This window comes from Perissodus microlepis, chromosome 17, assembly GCF_051167445.1.
Source record: "Perissodus microlepis isolate ML-2025 ecotype Zambia chromosome 17, ASM5116744v1, whole genome shotgun sequence".
In the NCBI taxonomy this organism is placed as follows: Eukaryota; Metazoa; Chordata; class Actinopteri; order Cichliformes; family Cichlidae; genus Perissodus; species Perissodus microlepis.
The window spans coordinates 22633012-22657782 of NC_140477.1; the positions used below are offsets into that span (position 1 = coordinate 22633012).

The following is a 24771-nucleotide window of genomic DNA, read 5'->3' on the forward strand; positions in this document are numbered from 1 at the left end:
ATGAAATCAGATTATCAGGGTGAAGGTTTAAGGTGAATTGTCCTCGGTGTTGGCAGCCCTCAGTGGCACATGACCTTGTGACAGCTTTGAAACCTGTCAGAGTATCTGTCTGTTGGGTCAGCGCTGCACAGCTGCACATCGCCCAGATGTTAAAATGATCTAAATATGGAACAAATTCCAATGAAAAGAGTTCGGTTCAACACACAAACCTGCACAATGTGAACACAAAGGCAGCTGGAAACAAACACATACATCACTGTTTGTTCTAAAGATTAGACAGACTCAGATCTGCCATCTGTCAGGTGTCCATGCAGGTGTTAATGACTCTGTGCAGGAGGTCATGTGCGTAATATTCAGTGTTACTGTGTGTGAGAGAGAGTGCTGGCAGCACTGTCTTTGTGAAGACTCACTGCATATTCAGACAGACGACACTTGTAAAGTGAAGATCTGTCCTTAAAAAGATTTCTCATAAAAAACGACACAAACATGGGGGTTGGAGTTCCTCAGGGCGCTGTTTTGGGTCCATGTTTTATTTTATTGAACACTGATGATGGTTTTTCAGTGTTTTAGTGAGTCTCTGTGCAGCTCAGCCAAGATTCTTCAAACATTAAAGACGAAGAGGAAAAGATGCGCTTCATATGCTGCCAAAATTTAGACACTAACTGAGCAGTGTCCTGTTTCTCTTTCCTCTCACTGGCTGTTTCTCACTACGCGTATTTGTGTGTACTTGCGTTCTCGTGGACTTGTGATACGTGATCAGTTGTAGACCAAGTACTGTTCCAATTCAAAGTACGCATCAAGCCAAGTACGCTAACAATTCCCGGGGGTGTTCTACCAAGCATGCATCATCTGTGGTGACTTAGGTGGAAAAATAATCAGTTAAATTAAGGGGGATGGCCCTAAAAACTCTGAAGCAGAGATGTCATCAAGTACACTGCTGTTCCAACTGTAGAATGATCGAGCTGCCCTCTCGCGTTCTCGGGAAGTCCAGACTCCCGTGTGAACAAAATACAGACTAGCGAGAAGGCAAGTGCACACTTGTGTAGTTGAGTATTGAGAAGGTGTAACAATCTGTCTTACTTCCTGTTCTATTTTGAAGGTTAGATTCTCTTCTGGCTGCTGTTGAGATGTCATTAACTCTCTCCTCAGTCTTTAACCACGTTTCTTTGACCTGGATGGAAAATGTCTTTTTATGTCCCTTCCTATCCTCGCCACTTTTGCCCCGTCTCATTCCTGCATGTTCCTGCATGTTGACTTCCTGTCGTTGGTTTATCTGTTTGGTTTCTGTGGTTTTTGTTAACTTCAAGTTTGTATTAAATATGTTTTTTACTATTCATACTGCTGGGAGTTGGATACCCAAAAACCTGTTACCTGATGACTCAGGTGTTCACTGATATAGTGAAGATATCTGTACGTATGTTTGCAACCATCCAGCAGAAGTCAAGTTGTAAGAGAGTATTTGAAGAGCAACAATCAAAGTAGAACTTTAGCCCTGAAAACGTCTCTGCACTGAGCTGTTGTACAATGGAACAACTTCCCTATCAAACTATAAAATGAGGAGCGTTTCTAAAGAAGCCTTGAACATACAGTTTCTCGGTAACTCGCAGCTTTGTTTGGTCTTTGTGCTGGTTTGTGTCTGCTGGATGAGCTCAGTGGAAAAAGGCCTTCAGGTGTTTTTATGATTTAATCTTTTATGACTTTAGCTTCTGCTGTGAGGTACCATCTATTTTTAATCGTCAAATAGACAAACACACTCACCCAAAATCTCTCCTAGTGAGAAGCTGTTTTCAAACACATTTCTGGACAGTAGGGACAGTTCGAGTCCTGAGAGGGTCAAAGGTTGAGGGGTCAAGGGTTTCACAGGTCCCAGTGACGGTCAGCAGGCCTCCTCACCAGTCTGACAGCTCCTGTATGTTTGATGAATGTGGATGCTGTCAGGTGAGCGCCCCGGCAGCTCACAGGTCACCTTGGTGGCGATCTCCGAGCAGCACCATCTGGCCTCCACGCTGACACATTTACAGTTCACGCTCGGCTGCTCTGTGCACACTCACTAACAGGTGCAACAACACCAAACGTGTGACACCTGGTTTTACAAGGCCAGGGAGAGAGATTATGATCCAACACTGCGAGTCAGCTGTGAGGCTGCAGGACAAAGCCACCTGCCATCATCCACGGCAACAAAACACATATCCAACAATTACACAGTGCGTGAAGAAACTCAACAATCACTGCAAACAGACTGGCAATACTCACACAGCAACCAGCAACGAGACAGCAACCAGTAAATATGAAGCTGGGAACATGCAACACACTGACAATGGAAATATTTGAAATATTTGAGTAATAACACCTCTCTTCCTGATAGCGTCAACTCATCTGGTGTCTTGCTGACAGAAGTGTAGCGGTGAACAGAGTCATAGCAAGTCCGACTGCACACCAGCAGCGCCACTTAAACAGGAAATAAACTGAACACCTTCAGGTCCTACCACATGAATCTATATAAACCCGTCACCACCACAGTCCTTCTCTGTGGTGCCGACCAACATAGCCGGATAAAAAATCCTCAACAACCTGGTGACAAAATCCACTTCAAGATCATCTGAATCTCCTGAAGAATTTTAAAGCCTAAGAAATTACCTCTGAAAGATGGTTAAGTCATACTTAAAGGAGCAAAAAACTCTTCTGGACCACTAGAATCTCCTGGAATCTCATAAATACACACTAGAACTTCTAAAGACCAGCAGAACGGCCCATTACATCGACAGGACCTTCTCAAAACCCCTACAACCTTGTTAACCTCATCAGGACCTCTAGAATCTCCAAAAGGATCCCCTTCTTTAAAACACCTATTCTCCATTCTCAGAAGAAGGAGAGCACATAGTTCTTTGTGTTTTTTGCTTTTTGTGTATTTTTCTCATGTCATCCAGATGTTTTGAAAGACCAGGGTCACGATTTTTTTTTTTCACCCGACCTACTTTTTTTTCCCACTTGAATCGTGTTTCAGCTCATTTGAGAGTTTTATTTGTTATGTGTTTCTGTTGCCGTGTGTCACAGGAACATTTAAGCTGCTGTCTCTGCCAGCCGTCGCTCGAAAGACAGATTTTTTCTGACTCATGCGATCCAAGAACAACCATAGATCAAATAATGTGGCTCAGATTTAGTCACAAAGAATCTCTGTGAAATTAAACTTAAATAATTTTGTCAAAGGGAAACGTTATTGTGCGAGTGTGACATGTCTGAGGCCCTGACTGACTGTGAGGAGGTTCATAAGGAGAACTGAGATCAACTTCCTGACATTTAGAACAGTGGCTGTTATGCAGACTTTAACTCTAAACGGATTAGCGGCGAGCTCCGAGCTGTCATCTGTTATTTGAGTAATAAATTAAGTAAAAACAGCAGGACGACTCGAAGAATCCACAGGAGGTGAAATGTGTGACTGCAGACTGAGTATCACTGTGGGATTCGAACCTGCGCTCCTTTCTTGTTGCTGTAGAAACAAACAATAGCTGCTGTGGCACATGAAACAGATTAGTGGGTTACACGAGAGTGGTCGATACAAAGCCCAGAGAAACAATGGAAAACAGGCGGCGGCAGTTAGCACACCGTCCATCACCCACCCGCTCAGAACAAACAGCAGCTGCATGAGTAAACATGAAACTGTGCAGAGATGCTTCCACTGAGCTGTTTGATCAACACCACCACTCCAATCAGCTCCTCTCAGCTGATCACATCATTACCTAACCTCAAGCCAGTGATGGGTGCTGTCTCTGCCGCTTACTACTCAACTGAAGGAGGGAACATGAGGAGGTGCCATGCTTTTTTCATCACCACCGCACACCTCCTGCTTCCTCCTCTCTCCTTACCTTTGGACTAACTGCTCTCCTCCAGTTTAAAGCAGCTTGCTGTGTGTTTACATTTCCTCTTCAGTGACAAATAGATGTACAGCTAACTGAATGAGTATAGCACCACGGAGTCCCTCTCAGAATGGTAAATGGACTCATTACTTATATAGCGCTGTTCTACTTTCCCAGAGTACCCAAAGCGCTCTATACAACATGCCACATTCACCCAATCACTTTCTCTAAAATGAGTGCTTTCTAATGACATTCACATTCCAATAGGGTTAGTATCTTGCCCAAGGATACTTGGTATGCAGACTGGAGGAGCCAAGGACCGAACAACCAACCTTCCGATCAGTAGGTGACCTGAAGTCTGAAGACGAACAGGCCTACTATCAAAATCACAAGAATGTCCTCCAGGACCACAAGAACTTCCTGTAAAAGAACACCAAGATCTTCATCAGTCAATACTACAAACCACCTGAAAGTGTCTAGAAACCACCTACATTCTCTTCAATAACCTAAAACAGCCTCAAAGATCTAAAGGAAAAAAGTCTCTTACTCAAATATCCTCGGGCAACATACTGAACACCAATCAGCTCTCTGATGTGCTGGAGTGTGAGTGTGTGGGAATGGGGCATGTTGTATAAAGTGCTAATGAAACAGTCCATTTACAACATTCTCATTGACCCCCCCAAAAATCTCCAGTCTCATGAAGGATTTTATATGATATCATGAATGATAACGAGACTACCTACTAAATCCCAAGAACCTTGAAAACTGACCACACCAACCAGCAAGATTGCTAACATCAAACATTAAGCAAAAACTGTCTCAGTAAACATGGTACCCTCTGAACTACACCAGACTGAGGAGGACGGCGTGCACACACTCAGAGCCCACAGCATCACCAAACACACCAAGTCTGGTATTCAGAACTTCCTGCAAAAATCCAGGATTTAGGAACGCTGAAGAAACAGCAGACACTGTTTTACTGTGTGTGTGTGTGTGTGTGTGTGTGTGTGTGTGTGTGTGTGTGTGTGTGTGTTACTGTATCCTGGTATTATGTAGAAACAAGGTGAGCCTCTCCTCTCAGATCCACACCTGCTGCTGTAATTACCCTCCGGGCCAAATGGATTATATAACACGCACGAACACACACACACACACACACACACACACACACACAGCTGTTGGAGTGATATAATGACGTGTTAACACTGATGGATGATGAGGTTGAAGGTCTGAATTAATCAGGAGGAAAAATCAACAGTGAACCACAGCAGGAGCAAACGCAGGAGCAGAGCTTCCAGCCTCATGTGGACTGCTGTGAATCTCCTGAGCTGGAGTTTGTTTCCCCCTGCCACTCCACGGATATTATCATTCGCTGCATATGCAGAGATGCATAAATTTACAGCCTGAAATTTCCACGCCTTCAGCTGTTTTCATGCAGCCTCCTCTTCATCCTCAGTTTCAGTCTCCACATCTGCAGAGGAAATAACCGAGTCCAGCTCTAACAGATGGCTCACAGTGAAAGTTCTTCAGCATGTTGAGCTACACATGAAAACACGGATCTGCCCAAACACCAACCAGACAAAAAGCTCCAGGTTTACTGTTGGTCCTCTGTCTCCGCCGTCTTTGATTCCAACTCAGAATAAAATCAGTTTGTGGTTTTAACACCTGAATTATTTCAGTTCATGCTTAGCTAAGCAATCACTTCTGTTTGAACTGAAGGTGGTTTGGTGTGAGGCTTGGCAAGTCAGCTGAAATCCTTTAACTGTGACATGTTTAACAGAAGCCTGTGTATGACTTACAGAATATTTAAGCAGGGAAGAATGCTGGTGTAGTTCAGATGATTGTATCTGGTGTAGGTGGTTTAGCTGTGGGCCTTTGTGATGTCAATCATTTGAGTTATTTGAAGTTCAAAGACAGAAACATATTTTAGGTTGAGAGCAAATGAATATAAGATGGAGAAGCATTACTGCACAGTGTAAACTTTATATAGAAATTGTATTTCCATTGGTAAATGGACTGATTCTTATATAGCGCTTTTCTACTCTCCCGGAGTACTCAAAGCGCTGTATACAATATGCCTCATTCACTTCTATACACAAGTGCAAACTAACCTGCAGTCACACTCCAATGAACGCATCGGAGGGCAATTTGGGGTTAGTATCTTGCCCAAGGATACTTGAAATGCAGACTGGGGAAGCCAAGGATCGCCCCACCAACCTTCCGATCAGTAGCGGATCTGCTCTACCACCTGAGCCACAGCCACCCCAATTCATCGGGACACGAACGAATCGTTACTACATGTTTTCATTTCTTTTCCTTAATTTATTTTTTTGGTGATGTGCGCTGAATGACCCGAGGCTGACCCTATGTTCTGTGATGAGAATGAATAAAGTAAAGATGGATCGGACATCATGTTCCCAGAGCACAATGACAATCAAGATCAGAAATCTGCCGCTCAGCATCCAAACCTGTCTTCAAATGCTTCACTTTATTTTGGATACTCTTTTTTTCTCATGGCGGTATGTGCTCGTTATCACACTAAAGATGTAGGGAAATGTACTGGTCGCTGTTTCCTCTGGAGCCCGAGCCTAATCACGTCCAAGCTCAGGCTTCAGTAATGAAGCAGTAACATCATGAAGTTGTGAGCGCGTGCAGTGGATTTTTAAACCTTTATAAGATTTTCATCAGATTTGATGGAGTTTTTATGTCCCATCGATCTCTACAGCAGCTTCTAAGAGAGCAGAAGAAATGCCACCATGATGATGAGATCTCTGAGATCAGAGCTGTGTGACCTCTGACCCCACAGGTACCTGAAAACAGGTTAAATCAAACCTCCATTCTACTAAAAACAGAGCCTGCAGCAGTGTGTGTGTGTGTGCGCGCACACGTGTGTCTGAGTGTGTGTGTGATGTTTATCTGAAGAGGCGCCAGAGTCTGAATGAGGCTAAAAATACAAAAGCAGCTGCTGCTGAAGCTTCTTCTTTTCTTCTTACTGACTGCAACACACACACACACACACACATGTGCACACACACATGTGCACACACGTACACGCTGATTGGCGGTAAGCACAGTCCTCTCGCCGCGACCTCAGCGCCTGCATCATCTGTTGCTGCTCTCGGTGGAAATGAGCGAGTGTAATCTTGTTTTTATTGAGATTCCAGCCCGGCTGCAGAAGAAGGAAAAATTAAAAACCTAAAAATAGAAGTAGAGCCACAGCAGACGGCCGCGCTGTGACGGGCCAGATGTTTGGCAGCTGGGTTTTCTCTAAGTCAGTTTCCTTTCACTGAAACTCTTCCCAATGCTATGTGTTTCACTCTAACAGAGATACATTTTATTCTTTCCAAACAGAAGCCGTGTCCACTGAAGGCTGCCGTTTCCAGGGTTACAGGGCCATTACATAACAAGACCGGGTCAGCTGACCACAAACATGAAGTCATGCTGGATTTCGTCAGTTAACCATGATCAGCACAACTGCCATGTTGGAGGCACCTAAGCAAGTTCTCTCGCTCGTGTTCCTGTTTTCTTCTCAGGCATGAAGTCGTGCACTCCTGCTGTGAATCATTGCACATTGTTTGAATTGTTTTCTTTGGACACTGTGTATGTGGCAGAAGTAGAACTAACAGTGGCACTTCTATTTTGGGTTCTATTGTGACGGAAATGGTGGGAGGTAAATATGTCGACAAAGCCGCTGTCAGCTCCTCCATTAATTTTCTGTTTGGCTCCAAATGAAGCGACCGTTCGGCTCGGGGTTTTCAAACGCTTTGGGCTCCTTAATAATTTACTGATGGGAATGTTTAGTGTCCTGCTGTTCTTCCTCACATTCATGTGTTTGTAATTCCATCAGCAGCAGTGCCACGACTGAGCATTAATAAGTAATCGGCCTGAGGAGCAGACTGAGCATTATATCAGCACAGCCATTCTCTGCCCCGAATGTTTCCATCAACTTTTATCTGCAACAAAGAATTATTTCTGTTTTCCCAATGGATTTCTGACTAAATGTTTCCTAAAATAGTTTGCAGATCAACTTGCTAAAAGCTGCAGTTCCTATAGCATCCACCAGAGGCTCCAGGAGTGTTTAAACTTTACAGCAGAAAAAAACATGTTTACAGCCTGACACACAAACTGTTCTGGGCTCTATGGATAATATTTCTAACTGTATTAAACTTCTGTTACAGCAGAACGATAACAGGAAGTAAAAGAGAAGATCTGAGGTTCATTTCAGGAGTCAGAGACAAATATAGCAACTGTACAAGGAGAGAATGTTTTATAACTCACCTGTTTAAGTTGTATTAAGGCTTTGAATTTGCATTATTAAGGGCATGGCCATGACAGGTGGATGGTGACACAGGCGGCTGTAGCTGCTAGCTGTCTGCCCAGCTTCACCTCAGCTAACTGAAGTCCCTGAACTGGAACTCTGAACTGTTTTTGTGCTGTTGGAGCCTTTTGGAGCATAATAGCATCATGTGACCAATAATATGGCTGCTGTGAGGTTACTGTACCAACAGACCGTCCAAATAATCTCAGCTCCAGTTTTGGTGAGTGAAATTTGAGGATTATGATTAGGGATGGGTACCGGTATGGTTCTGACATAAACAGTAGTAACCAGACCAAAAAGCAGCGCACATTTCGGTGCTTTATTTCGGTGCTTTTTTTTCCCTGAGATGTCATACACTTTGGATGCTAGCCAATCATTTTACCTTTCCAAGGATAGTAGGCGAGCACCATTTAAGCAACGGCACGTTTCAAAAATACCAGTTTGGCACCGGTATCGGATAAAACCTAAACGATACCCATCCCTAATTATGATTGGATGTTACTGATTACAAGCAGCAGCGTTGGTGCTCCACCCAGTGCTCCATAAGCCACTGGGTGACATGACAGTGGCTACATCCATCTGTTATATACAGACTGTGGTTTTCTCGATCAAAGTGACATTTGAAACGTGTCTGGTTGTTTTTAACTTCAGGCACCAACTCTGTGATCCATCAGCACAGAACAGCCCTACTGTTACAAAGTTAAATCCACCGAGCATTTCTTTGTTTGCCTTTCTGAGATTAAAAACAGCTTCAGTCCTCCCAGAGGTCTGAACATCTCAATAAAACTCAATAAAGCTCCATAAATGGGCCGTTTGAGGACAAACTCTGTGTTTGATTGATAGCGGAGAAGAGAAACAGCCTGTTCTCGCTTCTTTATGATGTTTTTCTCATTAGAAGTCAAACTCCCCTGACACACAAACACAACTGTAAATCCATTACCACCCTCGTCACAGACGCAGGAAACACATTAACGCTGTAAATCAGCTCATAAATATGTGTTTTACTCTGCGCCTCCATTATATCTGTCCTGTTGTCGAGCACATCACGGCTCCTGCTGCTCGCTTTCTTCTTACCAACGGCTTCGGTGTGTTTGTGGGAGGTCGGGACACACTTTAGAAACCAAGTGTGTATCTATGATTCTGTATGTGTGTGTGTTACTCTTTCGAATGAGCCTCGCAGTGTTCAGACAAGAGCACTTGATTTTAACTCCTGGTCCAGACCATTGAAACTGCGTGTGGGTGTGTGGTTCACTTCTGTAACACTGACTTTTGGGGGGTTTAGTTCAGGTTTGGTTCCCTGTGTTGACCTTGGGTCACACAGCTAAATCTCTGAGTAAGACGACGAGGAGATAACCAAATGAATGAAAAAGCTTCAGTCTTAGAGCTGCTCTGAACACAGAGAGCGAGGCTGAGGCCGCAGGTAAAATAGTTGCAGTGGAGATGGCCGGCCGGCGGCCCTGAGCTTGTTAAGTCTGATAACAGACGTCTTCAACGCCTGTTTGTGTTTCTGCAGGCATCAGAGCAGCCAGTTTCTGTTCTTCTGCTCATCACGGACACAAAGTTTCTTCTTCGTCACGTTCTCAGTGCACTGCTCCTCCTCCTCTGCTTTGTCTTCTGCTGCTTTTTCTTACAGTGTTCAGCACTTTTCTCACTTTTTTTGCTTCTAATCAACCATGGGCCAAGCAATTTGCGTGATCAGACACTAAAGTTCTTATTTTTTACAGCAAATCCACGAATCAAAGGTAATCAAACATTTCTGATGTGAGGCAGATTGTTCTTCTGCTTTTATGAGCCTGATTTAGATTTCCACCTTTATTCTTACCTGTGTGAGGACCACAGACAAAAATCACCTTATAGCAACTTTGACACAAACACATGCGAACACACCCTCTGGTCTTGGTCTTGTCTTGGTCTCGGTTTAGGCGGTCTTCACTACAAGTCTAATAGATAGATGGGAACCAATAAAAGTGTAAAACCCCTGAACTGAGAGCCCATGAGTCATGAATCACTGAGAGCAGTGAAGCACAGAAACAGCTTCAGAGTCCATCCTGTCGTCCTTAAGAGATTCAAGTCTTCTCGAGAGGTTTTCTAGTCTTTGTAATGAAACAACACGTCATGAAGCATTCTTTGTGTGTGTGTATGGGGGGGGGGGGAGTAGTCAGACTGTAAATAAAGACCATTCTTTATTTATTCTTTACAGTTTTACACACTTCGTGTAGAGTGTTCTGGGGATTGTCTGCTGCAATGTCACGACCACACAGGTTTCTGGTCTGGTAACAGGCAGCACTCTTACAGAGGTAGGGAGAGGAGCTTGTGTGATGTGGGAGGGCTCAGTTTAGGTTTGCATCAACTGGAACTTTTAACTTTATCTGATTTAAACAGGCGAGTCATGAAAAGTTGTTCTGAAGGGGGACATGTTTTTGCAATGTGGGCAAAGCAGTGCTGTGTCTCTGCTGTGTAATGCCTACCCCCACTCACGTCAGCAACACGGCACCGTACTGGATGGAGAGCGGTCTACTGTAATGTTGATATCACGGTGACAGAGGCTGTTTGGGTAGGGCTGGGTGTCGTCACTGATTTCTATAAACTATTCGATTCGATTCAATCAAATTTTGACTCAGTCAAAAATATTATAATTCTTATCATTCATCAGTGCACGTCCATATTTATATCTATCAAAATCTGAAGAAAACCATGAATCAACATAGGGCTGAAGAACATTACCCGAAGCTGAGCAAAGTTACAGCAGTTTTATTAGAGACAGAGCTAAGCGTTTTGCAATTTTGCATAATTTAAAAAAGTTTAAATTTCCTCAGTATTGAACAGCAGAAATTAGGCTTTGTCGGAGGTCGAAAAACCAGCTCCCGACAACACTGTACACAACAGTAGACCGGTGCGTAATAAGCAAGTGTATAATGCAGAAAACTTAGATTTGAGATGGGAAACTGTTCTTGAAGGACACTGAGAGAAAAAGCTGTGCAAGAAGTGTGATTTTATCATGGTGGAAGCAAAACAGCAAAAGTAAGAGGGAATCAATAACGATGTTTATCAAACGTGAAGCGTAATTTTGATCTTCTTTTGCTGCTGGTTCAGCGAATTTTGGTAAGAGAGTGACAAAACCTGCAGCTTCAGAATCTGTGAGATGTCGGGTTTCAGCCCCGACGGCGTGTCTGTGTATGTGCCATCGGCTGAACGATCCATGCTTTGTGTTTAAATCTTTGTACGGAATCCATTTAACTGCACTCATTTGCTGGTTTAGCTGTATAGTGGTTGTTGAAATAGTTTTGTGAGCTTTAACCTGAGATTCTGGTGTTTCAAGCAAAATACATTTATATTTAAAAATCAATTCAGGATTTAATGAAACATTATCACTTTTTTCAAGCTAAAATTGATTTAAATCTGAAAAAGTATTTTTTAAACCCACCCCTATGTAAACATGTTTATTTCTGCTTTAACATGAGTGTCTATGGGGACTGACTCACTGCTGCCCCTGCTGGACATCGATGGTTGGGTTGTTTTTCTTTTTTCCACTGGCATTATTGGTCCACAGTTTTGGTCCACAGGGAGAAACTTCAACGCTTCCTCAAGGTTCAGTCTGTCCAAGAAAGCAGTGACATGATGGACTTCCTGTGGGTGAGCCAGACTCACAGACCTGCAGCTCTGCTCCAGCCTCTTTAAATCTGAACTTCTCTGTTAGCTGCTGTGCTTGTGAAATTAAATTTGAGAGCATTTATTCATATCCTGCTCCGTGCTGTGATTTGTATTCTCCTGCTGCGGCTTTTTCATTTAATTTCACCTTTTTAAATCCTTTTCTCTGCCTTTCCCACAGCGCCGCTCGTCACAGGACAAAAACAAAAAATTAACCCACACCTGAGCTGTGGTTCCACTCGCAGCTCAAATCATCTCCTGATGACCCTGTTTGCCTCATCAGATCCTTTCACAGATAAACATTTGATCACAGGGTGTACATGAGGGAAACAAAACAAGAAAACCAGTCGCATTGATTCTACGGGTGAATGATTTCAGACATGTATAACACTCTGATTTGTCTGACCAATAAAGCTGTCATGGTGTAAGAAACATAAAAGCACCACTTTGTTCCACTTCTCTTTTTGTTATTGGTTGTGCTGCACCTTTTTGTGCTAATTTTACATCTTTTCCGGTTCTTTTCTCATTCCTGTGTTGCAGTTCCTGGTGGTTTCAAACCGACTCTCTGCCACGGACTCTAGGCTCCTTGGCAGGACCCATAAGGCTGTGATTTAACCCATAAAGTGACAGTAGAAGCCATTTGACTGCACAGCAGTGAACTGTGGACTCCATCATTGAGAGAGGAAGTGAAACGCATTATGCACATTTGTGTGATGACCACAAACTGCAGGACCTCTGACTAATGGCCCTGAAAATGTTCCAGCAGGAAACTGAGACAGTGAGAGGAAAGACTGAGCGCGTCCAGGCAGAGGCGTGTTGACACAGAGGAGAGCGAGCTCTGAGCCGGACAGAAAGAGTGGAGGGGAGCACTGTGAAAGTTTAATGTAAAGCCTTCAGAGCAGAAAGTCTCTATGTTTGTTCTGCTGCTCGCTGCTAACGAATTCTTAACGGCTCAGTCGGCGTTTCTTCCACAAATCCCACGAACAAACCCAGAGTGTCAGCCAGACTCACGATAGTCTCACTTCACAGCACCATGGCTCGCGCTGGCTTCCTGCCGGGGACGACAAACTTTAAAAATGTCTCTGAAAAGCAGAGTTACATGTGGTTCCCGCACACGGAGTGGACCACGCAGGCGGCGGTGGTTTAAGGATAAACTGATCTGCTGTTCAGCGCTGACTGCGCTTCTCACTCTGTGTTGAATCAAAAACATCTTAAAGCCAAAATCAAGAGAGAAAAATCATCATGGCTCACGCATAATTAAAAGATAAGACTAGAAATCCCTCACACAGGCTCCGTGTGAGACATTAAACTACAGGGTGGGCCATTTATATGGATACACCGTAATAACATGGGAATGGTTGGTGATATTAAAGTCCTGTTTGTGGCACATTAGTATATGTGAGGGGGCAAACTCCTCAAGATGGGTGGTGACCATGGGGGCCATTTAGAAGTCGGCCATCTTGGATACAACTTTTGTTTTTTCAATAGGAAGAGGGCCATGTGACACATCAAACTTATTGGTAATGTTACAAGAAAAACAATGGTGTGCTTGGTTTCAACATAACTTTATTCTTTCATGAGTTATTTACAAGTTTCTGACCACTTATAAAATGTGTTCAATGTGCTGCCCATTGTGTTGGATTGTCAATGCAACCCTCTTCTCCCACTCTTCACACACTGATAGCAACACCGCAGGAGAAATGCCAGCACAGGCATCCAGTATCCGTAGTTTCAGGTGCTGCACATCTCGTATCTTCACACCATAGACAATTGCCTTCAGATAACCCCAAAGATAAAAGTCTAAGGGGGTCAGATCGGGAGACCTTGGGGGGCCATTCAACTGGCCCACGACGACCAATCCACTTTCCAGGAAACTGTTCATCTAGGAATGCTCGGACCTGGCACCCATAATGTGGTGGTGCACCATCTTGCTGGAAAAACTCAGGGAACGTGCCAGCTTCAGTGCATAAAGAGGGAAACACATCATCATGTAGCAATTTCAAATATCCAGTGGCCTTGAGGTTACCATTGATGAAGAATGGACCCACTATCGTTGTACCCCATATACCACACCAAACCATCACTTTTGTTGGTCCAACAGTCTTGGAGGGATCCATCCAATGTGGGTTAGTGTCAGACCAATAGCGGTGGTTTTGTTTATTAACTTCACCATTCACATAAAAGTTTGCCTCATCACTGAACAAAATCTTCTGCGTGAACTGAGGGTCCTGTTCCAATTTTTGTTTTGCCCATTCTGCAAATTCTGTGCGCCGATCTGGGTCAAGGGTGCCATTTGTGAGTAGCTAATATCCGCCGAAGGGATGTTCGACTAATCCCACTCTCCAGTGACATGCGGCGAGTGCTACGCTGTGGGCTCTTGCTCAATGAAGCTAGGACAGCCACTGATGTTTCTTCATTAGTGACAGTTTTCTTGCGTCCACATTTTGGCAAATCCAACACTGAACCAGTTTCACGAAACTTAGCAAGCAGTTTGCTAACTGTAGCATGGGAGATGGATGGTCTCGTAGGGTGTCTTGCATTGAAATCTGCTGCAATGACCCAGTTACTGCGTTCACCAGATATCAACACAATTTCGATCCGCTCCTCACGTGTTAACCTCTTCGACATGTCAATGGCTGTGAACAAAGAAAAAACTTGTAAATAACTCATGAAAGAATAAAGTTACATTGAAACCAAGCACACCATTGTTTTTCTTGTGACATTACCAATAAGTTTGATGTGTCACATGGCCCTCTTCCTATTGAAAAAACAAAAGTTGTATCCAAGATGGCCGACTTCTAAATGGCCACCATGTTCACCACCCATCTTGAGGAGTTTGCTCCCTCACATATACTAATGTGCCACAAACAGGACTTTAATATCACCAACCATTCCCATGTTATTACGGTGTATCCATATAAATGGCCCACCCTGTACAACCACAGTTAGACTCTGCTTCTGTCCCTGCTCAGGTGTCACATTTCAGGACATGATAGAATCATGTGATGTTCAGAAAGGTCTCTGAGTGAGGCTGCTGGAGTTCTGCTCTGTTTTTTCTTTCAGACATGAACGAGGTGACACACATCTCAGACGCCCTTAAATCACAGGGTTTAGCCTCGGTGTCAGCACACACTGATTCTGAAGCTACGTTTGAGCTTTAAGAAAACTTTCCTCCTCCTGCTGGATCAGAGTCAAGTTTCCTCTCGACACCTTTGTTCTCTGATCTCATCTCCTGTCCTCCAGAGGATCACAGCTCACCTGTGTGTGCCTGCTGGACACGTGACCTGTGAGGTGACAGAGCCTGTCACATGACTGTGGCAGAAGAGCATCTGTCTCCTGAATCCAAAGAGTATTCTGTTTTCTCTTGATGTTTTTAGTACCTTGGGGCCACCAGATCAGGGCTCCAACAGATCTCCAATTAATTAGTGATTATCAGCAGCTGATCACTGATCAATCTGCATGGATATTATTGGCTGGTTGGATTCAGTTAAATTTCCAGTAAAAAGACGGCAGTGTTGTTGGTTTGCTTGTTTCAGGTGGGCTGATAAATCTGAAGCTGCAGTCACTGATGATTTGTCGGCATCTTTACGCAACAAACAGGGCATCAAACGGGCACTTATTTCCATCTGCCGCACCATGATTCATTCGTAGAGTCCGTGTCACCTTTCTGCTGACGTTTGCTGCTCTGTAATCCCACGATTCCGAGAGAAAAATAAGGAAGAGGACGGAGAAGTGTGTGAGCTGAGCGGAGATCTCAGGGGTGTGTTTATCTTTCATCTGCTCTGACTGAAGCTGCTGTTTCTTTAAATAAAAGGAGCTTTCTCCTGCAGCTGAAGGACCGTGTGTGTGTGTGTGTGTGTGTGTGTGCGTGCGCGCGCGTGTGTGTGTATGTGTGTGTGTGTGTGTGTGTGTGCGTGAGGTGCAGCTGGGCAGCAGTGTATTTATCTCTTCGTCATTGATATTCACAGCCAGCTCCAGATCAATGAGCCCCGACACTCGGCCTATTATTTCATTTCTGGTGTCTAAAAGGCAAAGCCACGACTCCGCTAAATTGTTTTCCATTTGGTTTTGGCTGACTCGTCACAAAGAGTGAGGCGAGGGGGAGGCTACCAGGGAGCGGCCCTCCTGAGGGAGTGAAGGATGGAGGAGGAAGAGGAAATAGCCTCTGATCCTTCAGCCGAACCTTTCGAAGCTCGAGCTCGTGTTCAGCCAGATCACTGCTGCCCATCGTGAACACGAACACGTGTAGAATACAGAGGTTATCCATCTGCTCTGAAAAAGCAGATTTAAGTGTAACAGAAGGACACTGACTTTATTTCACAGAGTTTACAGATCTCAGAGAGCAGCACACGTCTAGAGCTTCTGGTTAGTAACGTGGTGTTTGCTGGTTTAGGCACAAATGTTACTTGATCTCAGATGAGGAAGAAAATTTATACTTTTAATACTTTTAATGTTTTTGTCCTAATTTTCCCAGATCCACACAGCATTTTTAATCATCCCAGTTTTCTTTAGAAAGTATCAGCACACAATAACTAAACAATATTTTCACAACCAGACAAATGTTTCACTCTGTAGTGCTCAGAGCCGTAAAAACGAGTTAAACAGAGGGTTAGCTTCCAGATTACACTCAGTATTAAACTCCAGTAAACGTTTGAGCTGTTGCTGAGAAAGCATCATGCCTTAAACCAAAGAAATCGCTTTAGATCTGAGGAAAAAGAAAAAGGAGGTGGATATAAAAAGTTATCATGATGCTGTGATAAGTGTGAAGAAAAGAGTGAGAAGGATTATCCATCAATTCAAAGAGAAGAGTAGCGAACAGGCCTGGCAGAGGCAGTAAGCAAAGATTTCAAAGACTCTGAAAGGAAACCAGTGAGAGTCTGGAGAGCCCAGAGCAACTGCAGAGGCATGAGTGAGGGACTCATAGTCTCAAAGAAGATGGTCACTAGAACCCAGCACAGGAACGGACTGAGAAGCTGCAGAGAACAACTCCACTTCTGCAGAAGAGACACCTTCACATCAGACCGAAGTATGCTGAGGATGACCTGGAGACAGATCCTACAGACTGAAGCGTCCTTTGGTCAGATGACATGAAAAAAAGAGCTCTGTGGACACAGAGACGCTGCTCATGTTTGTGTCTGGAACAGAGAATCTCATCGAGGTGAAAAGAATCACGCAGAGAGAAGGATATTTGAAGAAAATCTCAGTCAGCAACTGGGTTGAAGAACGACCTCTAGAAAACCGAAGTGAGCGTTACTGACCAGGCCACACAAAGCCCTGACAACCAGATCATCAGATCTGGAGGAACCTGAGAGGTTCTCCTAAGAAGAACGGGCTGGGACCGTTTAGGAGGTGATACAACTGCAGTCTGTTATCCAGCAAAATGAACTGACAAGCAGCTGTTAACATGAGGGACCCTGTAGATTTACCCTGTAGGTTTGTTTTGGTGGAATAATTTATTTTTTGTGTGCAAATTAAAATAACGCAAGCATCCAAGGCAAAACCAGGATTTTCGGAAAAGTGTGCTAATGTATATCTTTTTATTTACTTTAAAGATGAGAGTCAGTGCTTTATAGTCAAGGATTTTATATAGGTGACTTCATGTCCATCATGCCGCTGTTGGTGCTGATTTTACTCTCATTGGATATTTCTACTGTAACCTCCACCCTGTACCCACCTGGGTCACGTTACCCCCCAAAAATGCAAATATTCCCGTGTGAAACGTGACATGTAGACAGCTGTGAATCAGATCTCATCATTATCACCGCTCATCGCAGTATGTGACTCAGTTTGTGTGAGAAACACGTTCGTTACAACCAGCACAGAAAGCAGAACAGATGGTGTCAGACTGCATGTGTGGACAGTTTGTTCCCATTTAAAACAACGAGCTGCATCACACACATTCAGATCATCAGGAGCTCAAAACCTACAAATGTGTGAAACCAGAAGATCAAAAGATCTGTTGCTGGTAAAAACACCTCCTGTTTGCGATCCAGCGGACAGCGGCTCGCAGTGCTTTACCTGCTGCAGAAAACATCAGATCTACAGAGTTTGATGCAAATCGAGAATATGTTTTTAAGAAAGCTGTGAATTTGATGGTTAATGAAGTAACTCTGCTGATCTTTCTTGTTGCAGTCTGAAGTTGTATTTGGAAAGTGTCCAGCTGACACATGTCCAGGATCTCACAGGGTACCAGGAAGCCAAGTGAAGCCCAAAGTCCAGCTGTCATCTGGCAGCAGCAGTAAACAGTGAAAGCTGAATGGGAGTAACCGCCGAAGCTCTTTTGTGATCTGAGGGGTTGCTGTCATATTTCAGAATGACTGGATGTGCATCAGAAGCTGAATAAATGTGTAAACATATGTAACAAAAAAACCTCACAGCACACAGATGTTTTTATTTTTTGCTTCAGTCTAACTAAAAAAACCCAAACACATGAACTCCAACAACGTGCCTCAAAAAGCCGTGGCCCCACCCCCTCCAGAGGGAACAAGGTCGTTTAAATGACTCTAATGATCAACAGAACAGGAAGTGAATTCATGAGAGTCATAACAAAGGAGCTTTTTCCTCTTCACTGCAGCTCCTGCAGTTTTTGGGAAAAGCCTCATCACCACTAAAATGCAAATCCCACCACTTCACCTAATAAGCCTCTTCATCAGCTTCCTCTTCTTTTCGGCTCTAATTGTCTGTCATCCAAAATAATCACCCCCCAGCCTCAGAGTGTCATTAAAGCGGTCATTTCCAGATTACACAGGAGCAGCATTTTGGGATGAACTGAACTCTCTTCTGACGACACAAACCATCTTTTCTGCTTGGCTGCTCCTCTAGGTGGCTTCATTACAGAGCCCATTAAGAATAATCACTGTGTGTGTGTTCTGAGCGCCTAATGCATTAATTTAATTAGCAGCATTAACGCCATATCATCCCACAGAGAGCGGAGAAGAAGAGACAGCTGGGATGGAAGTGTGGCAGTAAAAACAGCTGTGAAGGAGGTCAGAGTCTAAGCGACAGTCGGACAGTCAGCAATCAGTCACACCTGCATCCAGGTCTCCTCTCTGGGATCAACTTATTGCACTGTGAGGAGTCAGAATCGAATCCCTGATCCACAGCTGACTGCATGAAACAGTTCAAACAGAGGAGGTTGTTCTGCAGAAGAGCTGGTAAAATTCCTCCTACTGCAAGTTTGGATTTTAAGCTACTACACAATCCACTTTGTATTGTCTCTGTCCTGTCTTTGTTTATTGTACATAGTTAGTAATACATAGATATAGTTAGTAGTAGCTTTTTATCTCTTAATTTTACCCAAATTTAGCGAGTTATTATTTATTTGTATTTCCTAGTTTTATATCTCTCAAAAATATATTTTTTATATTCTTATAAATGCACCATGGGGGACTTGGGCTGAAACAGCATTTCAGTACGCTGTATACTGTGCATATTGTTGTATTGACAATAAAGACCTTGAATCTTGAATCTTGATTTCCTGCAGCAAACAGCTAAACTGCTTTCAACCTCCTTTGAAGAAGGTTTCTCTCTAACAATGACCTCAGAAAGTCTCAAGACTTTCATCCAGGAAACGAGGGTTCACCTCACACCAAAACGGTAGTGTCAAAAATTTTTAAAAAAATATATATATAAATATATAGATATATATAGATATATACAGTATATACTCAGACATTAATCAATACTAAAATTACTGCTGAATGAAGATACAATAGTTGTTTTTGCCTCCTTCTGACACACACACACAGATCCTCCCTCAACAACAGCTAAAGTAGATAACATTAATAACACTGAACACTTTAAGAGGAAGGTCAGAGGTCAGTAAACCTCCTGTTTCAACAACAGTGGAATACTTTACACTTATTATAAATAGTAACCTGGCCAGAGCACATTAGCATTAGCTGTTTAACTACTAGCAGTTACATTTTGCCACCTGTTATCATTACCGTAGCAATTAGCAGCTTTAGTTAGATAAAGATAAATAATTATAGCAGCTGATCAGGTCACAGCTGGCACTTTGATCAGGGACAGAGTTGTTTACGGACATGTGGAGATGTGCATGGGGTGCTGCTGTGCAGAGCAGCACGGGGACGTAGCTGAACTGAGCAGAGAGTCCAGAGGGTGGAGAACCAATTGGAGCAAATAACGAGTGAAACCTGGAGCAGAGCAGCTAATCAGACGGTCTCAGGCCTGGAGAGCAGACAGACAGACACCGTCTGCAGGATGGGGTCAACGTGTTTGAAATTCTAGCATCATGACAATCACTCTTGTTTCACTAGCTCTGTTTTAATCTTCATAAATTATTATTTAATATCTATCCAAAACGACTTCTTCAGGTTCATAAACAGCTGCAGAAGGCTCTCCTGTTTCTGTTGATAGCAGCTTGATGAGTCCTGACAGATGATTTGTGGCTGAAAGTAGATCTGGAACAAAAGCAAGAAAAACACGTGAAACATCATGCAGGAGGAAGTATTTCTCTCCGAATGGAGCTGAGCATCAGCTCAGTGGCAGCGTGACTTTAAGAAGCTGGAGGTGAAATGAAGTCTTCAGGATGTGAAGACTGAATCTAAGGGTCTGAAAGTAAATATGAAAGAACACAGAGTGATTATGTAACAGCCAGGTGACTCCTCTCCTCTAATCTCTGCTGTTTCTACAGACATCACTTTAATTCCAGAGTTTAGTCTGTAAGGCAATCACACAACAGTCTGTTACATCACTGAGTAACCTGGCCTTTCTGCCGCTGTCCTCTTCCAGCTGCGCTGTGTCCTCATCACTAAACGACACGATCCTGAACAGCCAGAGATGATATGTGACGAGGAGGTAGCCTCTGACTGAATCCAGTTCAAATATGAGGCGTGCCGAGGTTTTGATCCCAGCAGACTCTGTCTGTAATTTCCTGAAAATATTAATAAGTTTGATGCCGTCTGAGACGCTGTGAAAAAAGCTGCACGTCAGCAATTCCACCTGAATCACGCAGATTACATCGGTTTAAAGAAATTACACAACTGAGTGAGGGAACATTTTTCCACATTTATGCTTTTATGAAGAAACGTTTCCAACATTTACACATTTCCCTTTAATTTTTTATTAATTCAGAGACTGAAAATGAGCCTTTTACGTTTTCCACTGAGGCATGGGAAGCAGCGAGAATCGAGCCCACTCTCATATTCACGAGCAGCAGGAGGTCATGTGACTAAATAATACATGTGTGTTTGTGCCGTGTTGTGTCTGTGCCAACAGAAACATCACGCACTCACACACAAATCGTGTATGGTGCTGCAGGTCCTTGGACAGGTTGGTTCCTGGAGCAGGATTTAAAGATGTGCTCAGACTCAGAGCATCTGCAGGGAGTTCAACAAGGCCTGAAAACACACCTGCAGCACCAGCAGCTACCTAAAAAATGTTCCGCAGACACAAACTTGTGAAGTTTTCTCACAGCAGTGGACACAGCTCAATCAGAAGGTCTGACCTCACCTGAGGTTCACACGTCAAACAGTATCCTAATGCAGCAAGTGCTCATGTGTGTGTGTGTGTGTGTGTGATTACAGTGAGCGTCTGGTCCTACTTTCAGTTCTCCAGCTGATTCAAACAATCAACATTCAGCCTCATGATCTGCTGTTACTATGGTGATGTAACTGGTAAGACATGAACCACCTTCATAACCCTGAAAAAACACAGTTACACCTGAACATGCCTCCAAAACCACAGATCTGTGTGTGTCAGTGTGTGTGTGTGTGAGAGAGAGAGAGAGAACTTGAAGCTCCAAATGTTTTCTGACACACAGCGAGGCGAGTCATGATTTTAATATTTTGAATATTCAGTGTTCACTACTTCTCAGGAAGATCGAACCGTTCCTGCAGCTGTATGCTGATCTAAAACATGCTTTGCTTTAACATCATCTGCAGGTGGCGCTAACACATCTACACAGTTTTTTGCCCCTACGAAAAAAACACGAAAAACATGATGGAGCAGCAAAACGTGGGTCGTGAGGCACAAACAGGAGAAAGATTTCTACTCCAGACTGCTGACCACAACTCACAACGTCCCATTACTGACAGAGGTGGTCATCACCGAGCTGTAACTAACCCAAACTAACGTAAACCTGCAAAGCCTTTCTGTTTGCATACTCAAGCTAACAACGAGCTGCATTCTCACCCCTGCAGATTCACACCCTACTGCTGAGCTTCACTCTTTCTTTTTCTGAAACGGAGGCAGCAGAGGCATGTGATCATAGAGACTCAAGTGTCCTTTTTACTGAGACAGCGGCAGCTATTTTTCAGCACCACGGACAGCTGCCCTTAAACACTGAAAACTGATGTCTTCAAACCAAACACCAACACGCTCTTAGCTCCGCCCATTTTTGGACAAGAAGCTCCACCCACTTCATATACACATGGTCAGCATCACCTACCCCAGCGTCGTCATGGTGACGATGGTGTACCAGAAGGCTGCGGGGATGCTGGTGAACTTGCTCCCGGACATGCCCTTCTCGGCGTAGAACATGACAGTGGCGAAGATGATGATGGCCATGGTAAGCGAGAAGAGCAGGAAGCCGAGTTCCGAGGCGCAGCTCTTCAGTGTGTAGCCCAGGATGCGAAGTCCCGCAGAGTGCCGCGAGAACTTGAAAATCCGAAACACCCGGAAGACGCGTAGTGTGACGAAGGCACCACTCACGTCCTCGTTGTCGGTCATGACCAGGCCGATGTAGTACGGCATGATAGCCACCACGTCGATGATGCTCATCACGCTCTTCACAAACTTGTAGCGACTGGGAGCGACCAGCAGGCGGAGCAGATACTCCACGGTGAAGATCATGACGCACGCGGTGTCCAGGCAGAAGAAGGCCAGCTCGTACCGCTCACCACATGACATCACCTTGACACGGTTGGGCGCGGTACCGCACGGGACCGTCTCCACCACATTGGCGAGCACCGACACTGCGATGAAGAACCCGGTGACATAGTAGAAAACCAGAGCCATGGTGGATGTGTGCGGATTCTCGAAGGCGCGCCACATGCTCTCCCGGAAGCTCATGTCAACGGACACTGGCTCGTTGGACTGTTCAATGTCCTCATCGTCCTGGATGCGCTCCTGGTTCTCACGCCGCCGGTCCTTGTAGTCCTCGTAGCAGCAGTCCCCGATGATCTCTGGGACAATGCCGAAGAACGCCAGCTCCTCGTCGTACGCCGCAATGCACTCCTGCCGGGGGTAATGCAGCTTCCCAGTTCGGTAAAAGTTGAGGATGTGACGGAAGATGTCCGGGTCACGGTCAAAGAAGAACTCGTTGGTCTCCTCGTGGAAGAAGAAGTCTCGCTCTGTGCTGCCCAGCAGCGTGTCCGGGTAGCGCTCCAGCGTGTCCCGCCATGTCTGGAACCTCGTGCCGCTCACGTTTAGCACCAGCAGCCCGTCCTTCGTGCGCCGCTTCTCCTGTGGCGGCAGTGGCATGGGCGTGCTGGCCACCGGCATCCAGCCAATGGCCGCCGCGCGTGCGAACGGCAGCCACGCGGCCACTCCCGCCGCCATGCTGCTCCGAGAGCCGTGCGCGCGCTCAGAGAGGGGTCAGGCCGAACCGCGGGAGGACATGCGGGGGAGGGGGGTAGCCGGGGAGCCCGAAGAACGGGCCGTACGCACCAGAGCCACGCGGCGGGGTCACGGACGTCCACGTGTGCCGCGCGTGTACAGAAACGCGTAAAAGTGGGAAAAACTCTCAGAGCGTCGCTCTCCTCTTTGATTCGCCGCTCGGACCCGCTCCACGCGCACACACGCGGCCGCCACGCATGCTCTGTCCAGGCTCTGCCCGCCAACGGTCCCCTGATGTCGAGAGCTGAGCGCGAGGAGCAGCGCGAGGAGCAGCGAGGACAGACTCGAAGCTGCGCTGAGGAGGCTCGTTCTCACACAGAGAGAGAGAAAGGGAGGCGCACACACTCCTCTCTCTCTCTCTCTCTGAGGGGGCGTGTCATGGAGCAGTTCTCGGATCAGATGGAGACACGCGGACCGTGTGTAAGCCCTGGCGGGCACGCGTGCCCCCGTCAGGTGGAGCAAATTGTTTTAGGCTCCACAGGGAGCGCGCAGGACGTCTCTTTGTTTTTTCCTCAGGCAGCAGGAGTCCGAGAAGGAGGAGCTCCGCGTTCATGTACTTATTACAAAAGTTGCCTGCATGAGGGAGAGCTGTGGTTCAGCAGGTGAATCTCAGCGGTCCCATCATTTACGCGAGAGAAAAAAAAACTGTGTGTGTGTGTGAGAGAGAGAGAGATGAAAGCTCTGTGTGTGTGTGTGTGTGTGTGTGTGTGTGTGTGTGTGTGTGTGTGTGAGAGAGAGAGAGATGAAAGCTCTGTGTGTGTGTGTGTGTGTGTGTGTGTGTGTGTGTGTGTGTGTGTGTGAGAGAGAGAGATGAAAGCTCTGTGTGTGTGTGTGTGTGTGTGAAATATCAAACATTTCCAAGATTTATGAGAAAGAGCGCTGCTGTGTCCTTGCGAGTTTGTTCTTGTGTGGATCTGAATCTGAAACAGCTTAATGCAAAAACAGAGTGGACACACTGTCCCAGCACACGGGTCAGTATAACATCTTAACTGTGGTCTCTGATGCTTTCAGGGATCCGTGTAAAGCGCTGCAGATGGTTGAAGTTAAAGGAAATTCTCACTTACTTTTGAGAAACTGTCCGAAAATCACTGAGCTGTGAAATAAAGTATGTCATCCTGAAACGCACTGATTCGACCAAAATGTTCAGGCAGCAGCGCTCCGATAGGCTGAAGGCCAGCTCGTCATCCTACAGACACGACTTAACAAATGCTTCATTTGGAGAGGAGCTCAAGTGTATCCAGCCTCAGAGAGAAGGAAGCAGAGATCCTGGACCTGGTCTCCAGCCGGATTGCCTGGCATCGTCAGCAGGTCTCCTCATTAGTCTAATGGACCTGATCCAGTGTTTGCCAAAGTGCCTGGGCCTGTTTTACT

At 45.0% G+C, this 24771-nt stretch overlaps 1 protein-coding gene across 2 annotated transcripts in view; it reads right to left on the reverse strand.

The window, feature by feature from the left end:
* LOC146369618 (A-type voltage-gated potassium channel KCND2-like) overlaps positions 1–23906 on the reverse strand; it is an 88399-nt gene extending 64493 nt beyond the window's left edge. Inside the window, exon 1 of one of the 2 annotated variants that reach the window (XM_084910319.1) lies at positions 22232–23906. In XM_084910319.1, the coding sequence (XP_084766445.1) occupies positions 22232–23343 (1112 nt within the window). In that variant the 5' untranslated portion in view covers positions 23344–23906. The remainder of the gene's footprint in view (positions 1–22231) is intronic. The other variant, XM_084910317.1, reaches the window with a different exon arrangement.
* Between the last annotated feature and the right edge of the window lie 865 nt (positions 23907–24771).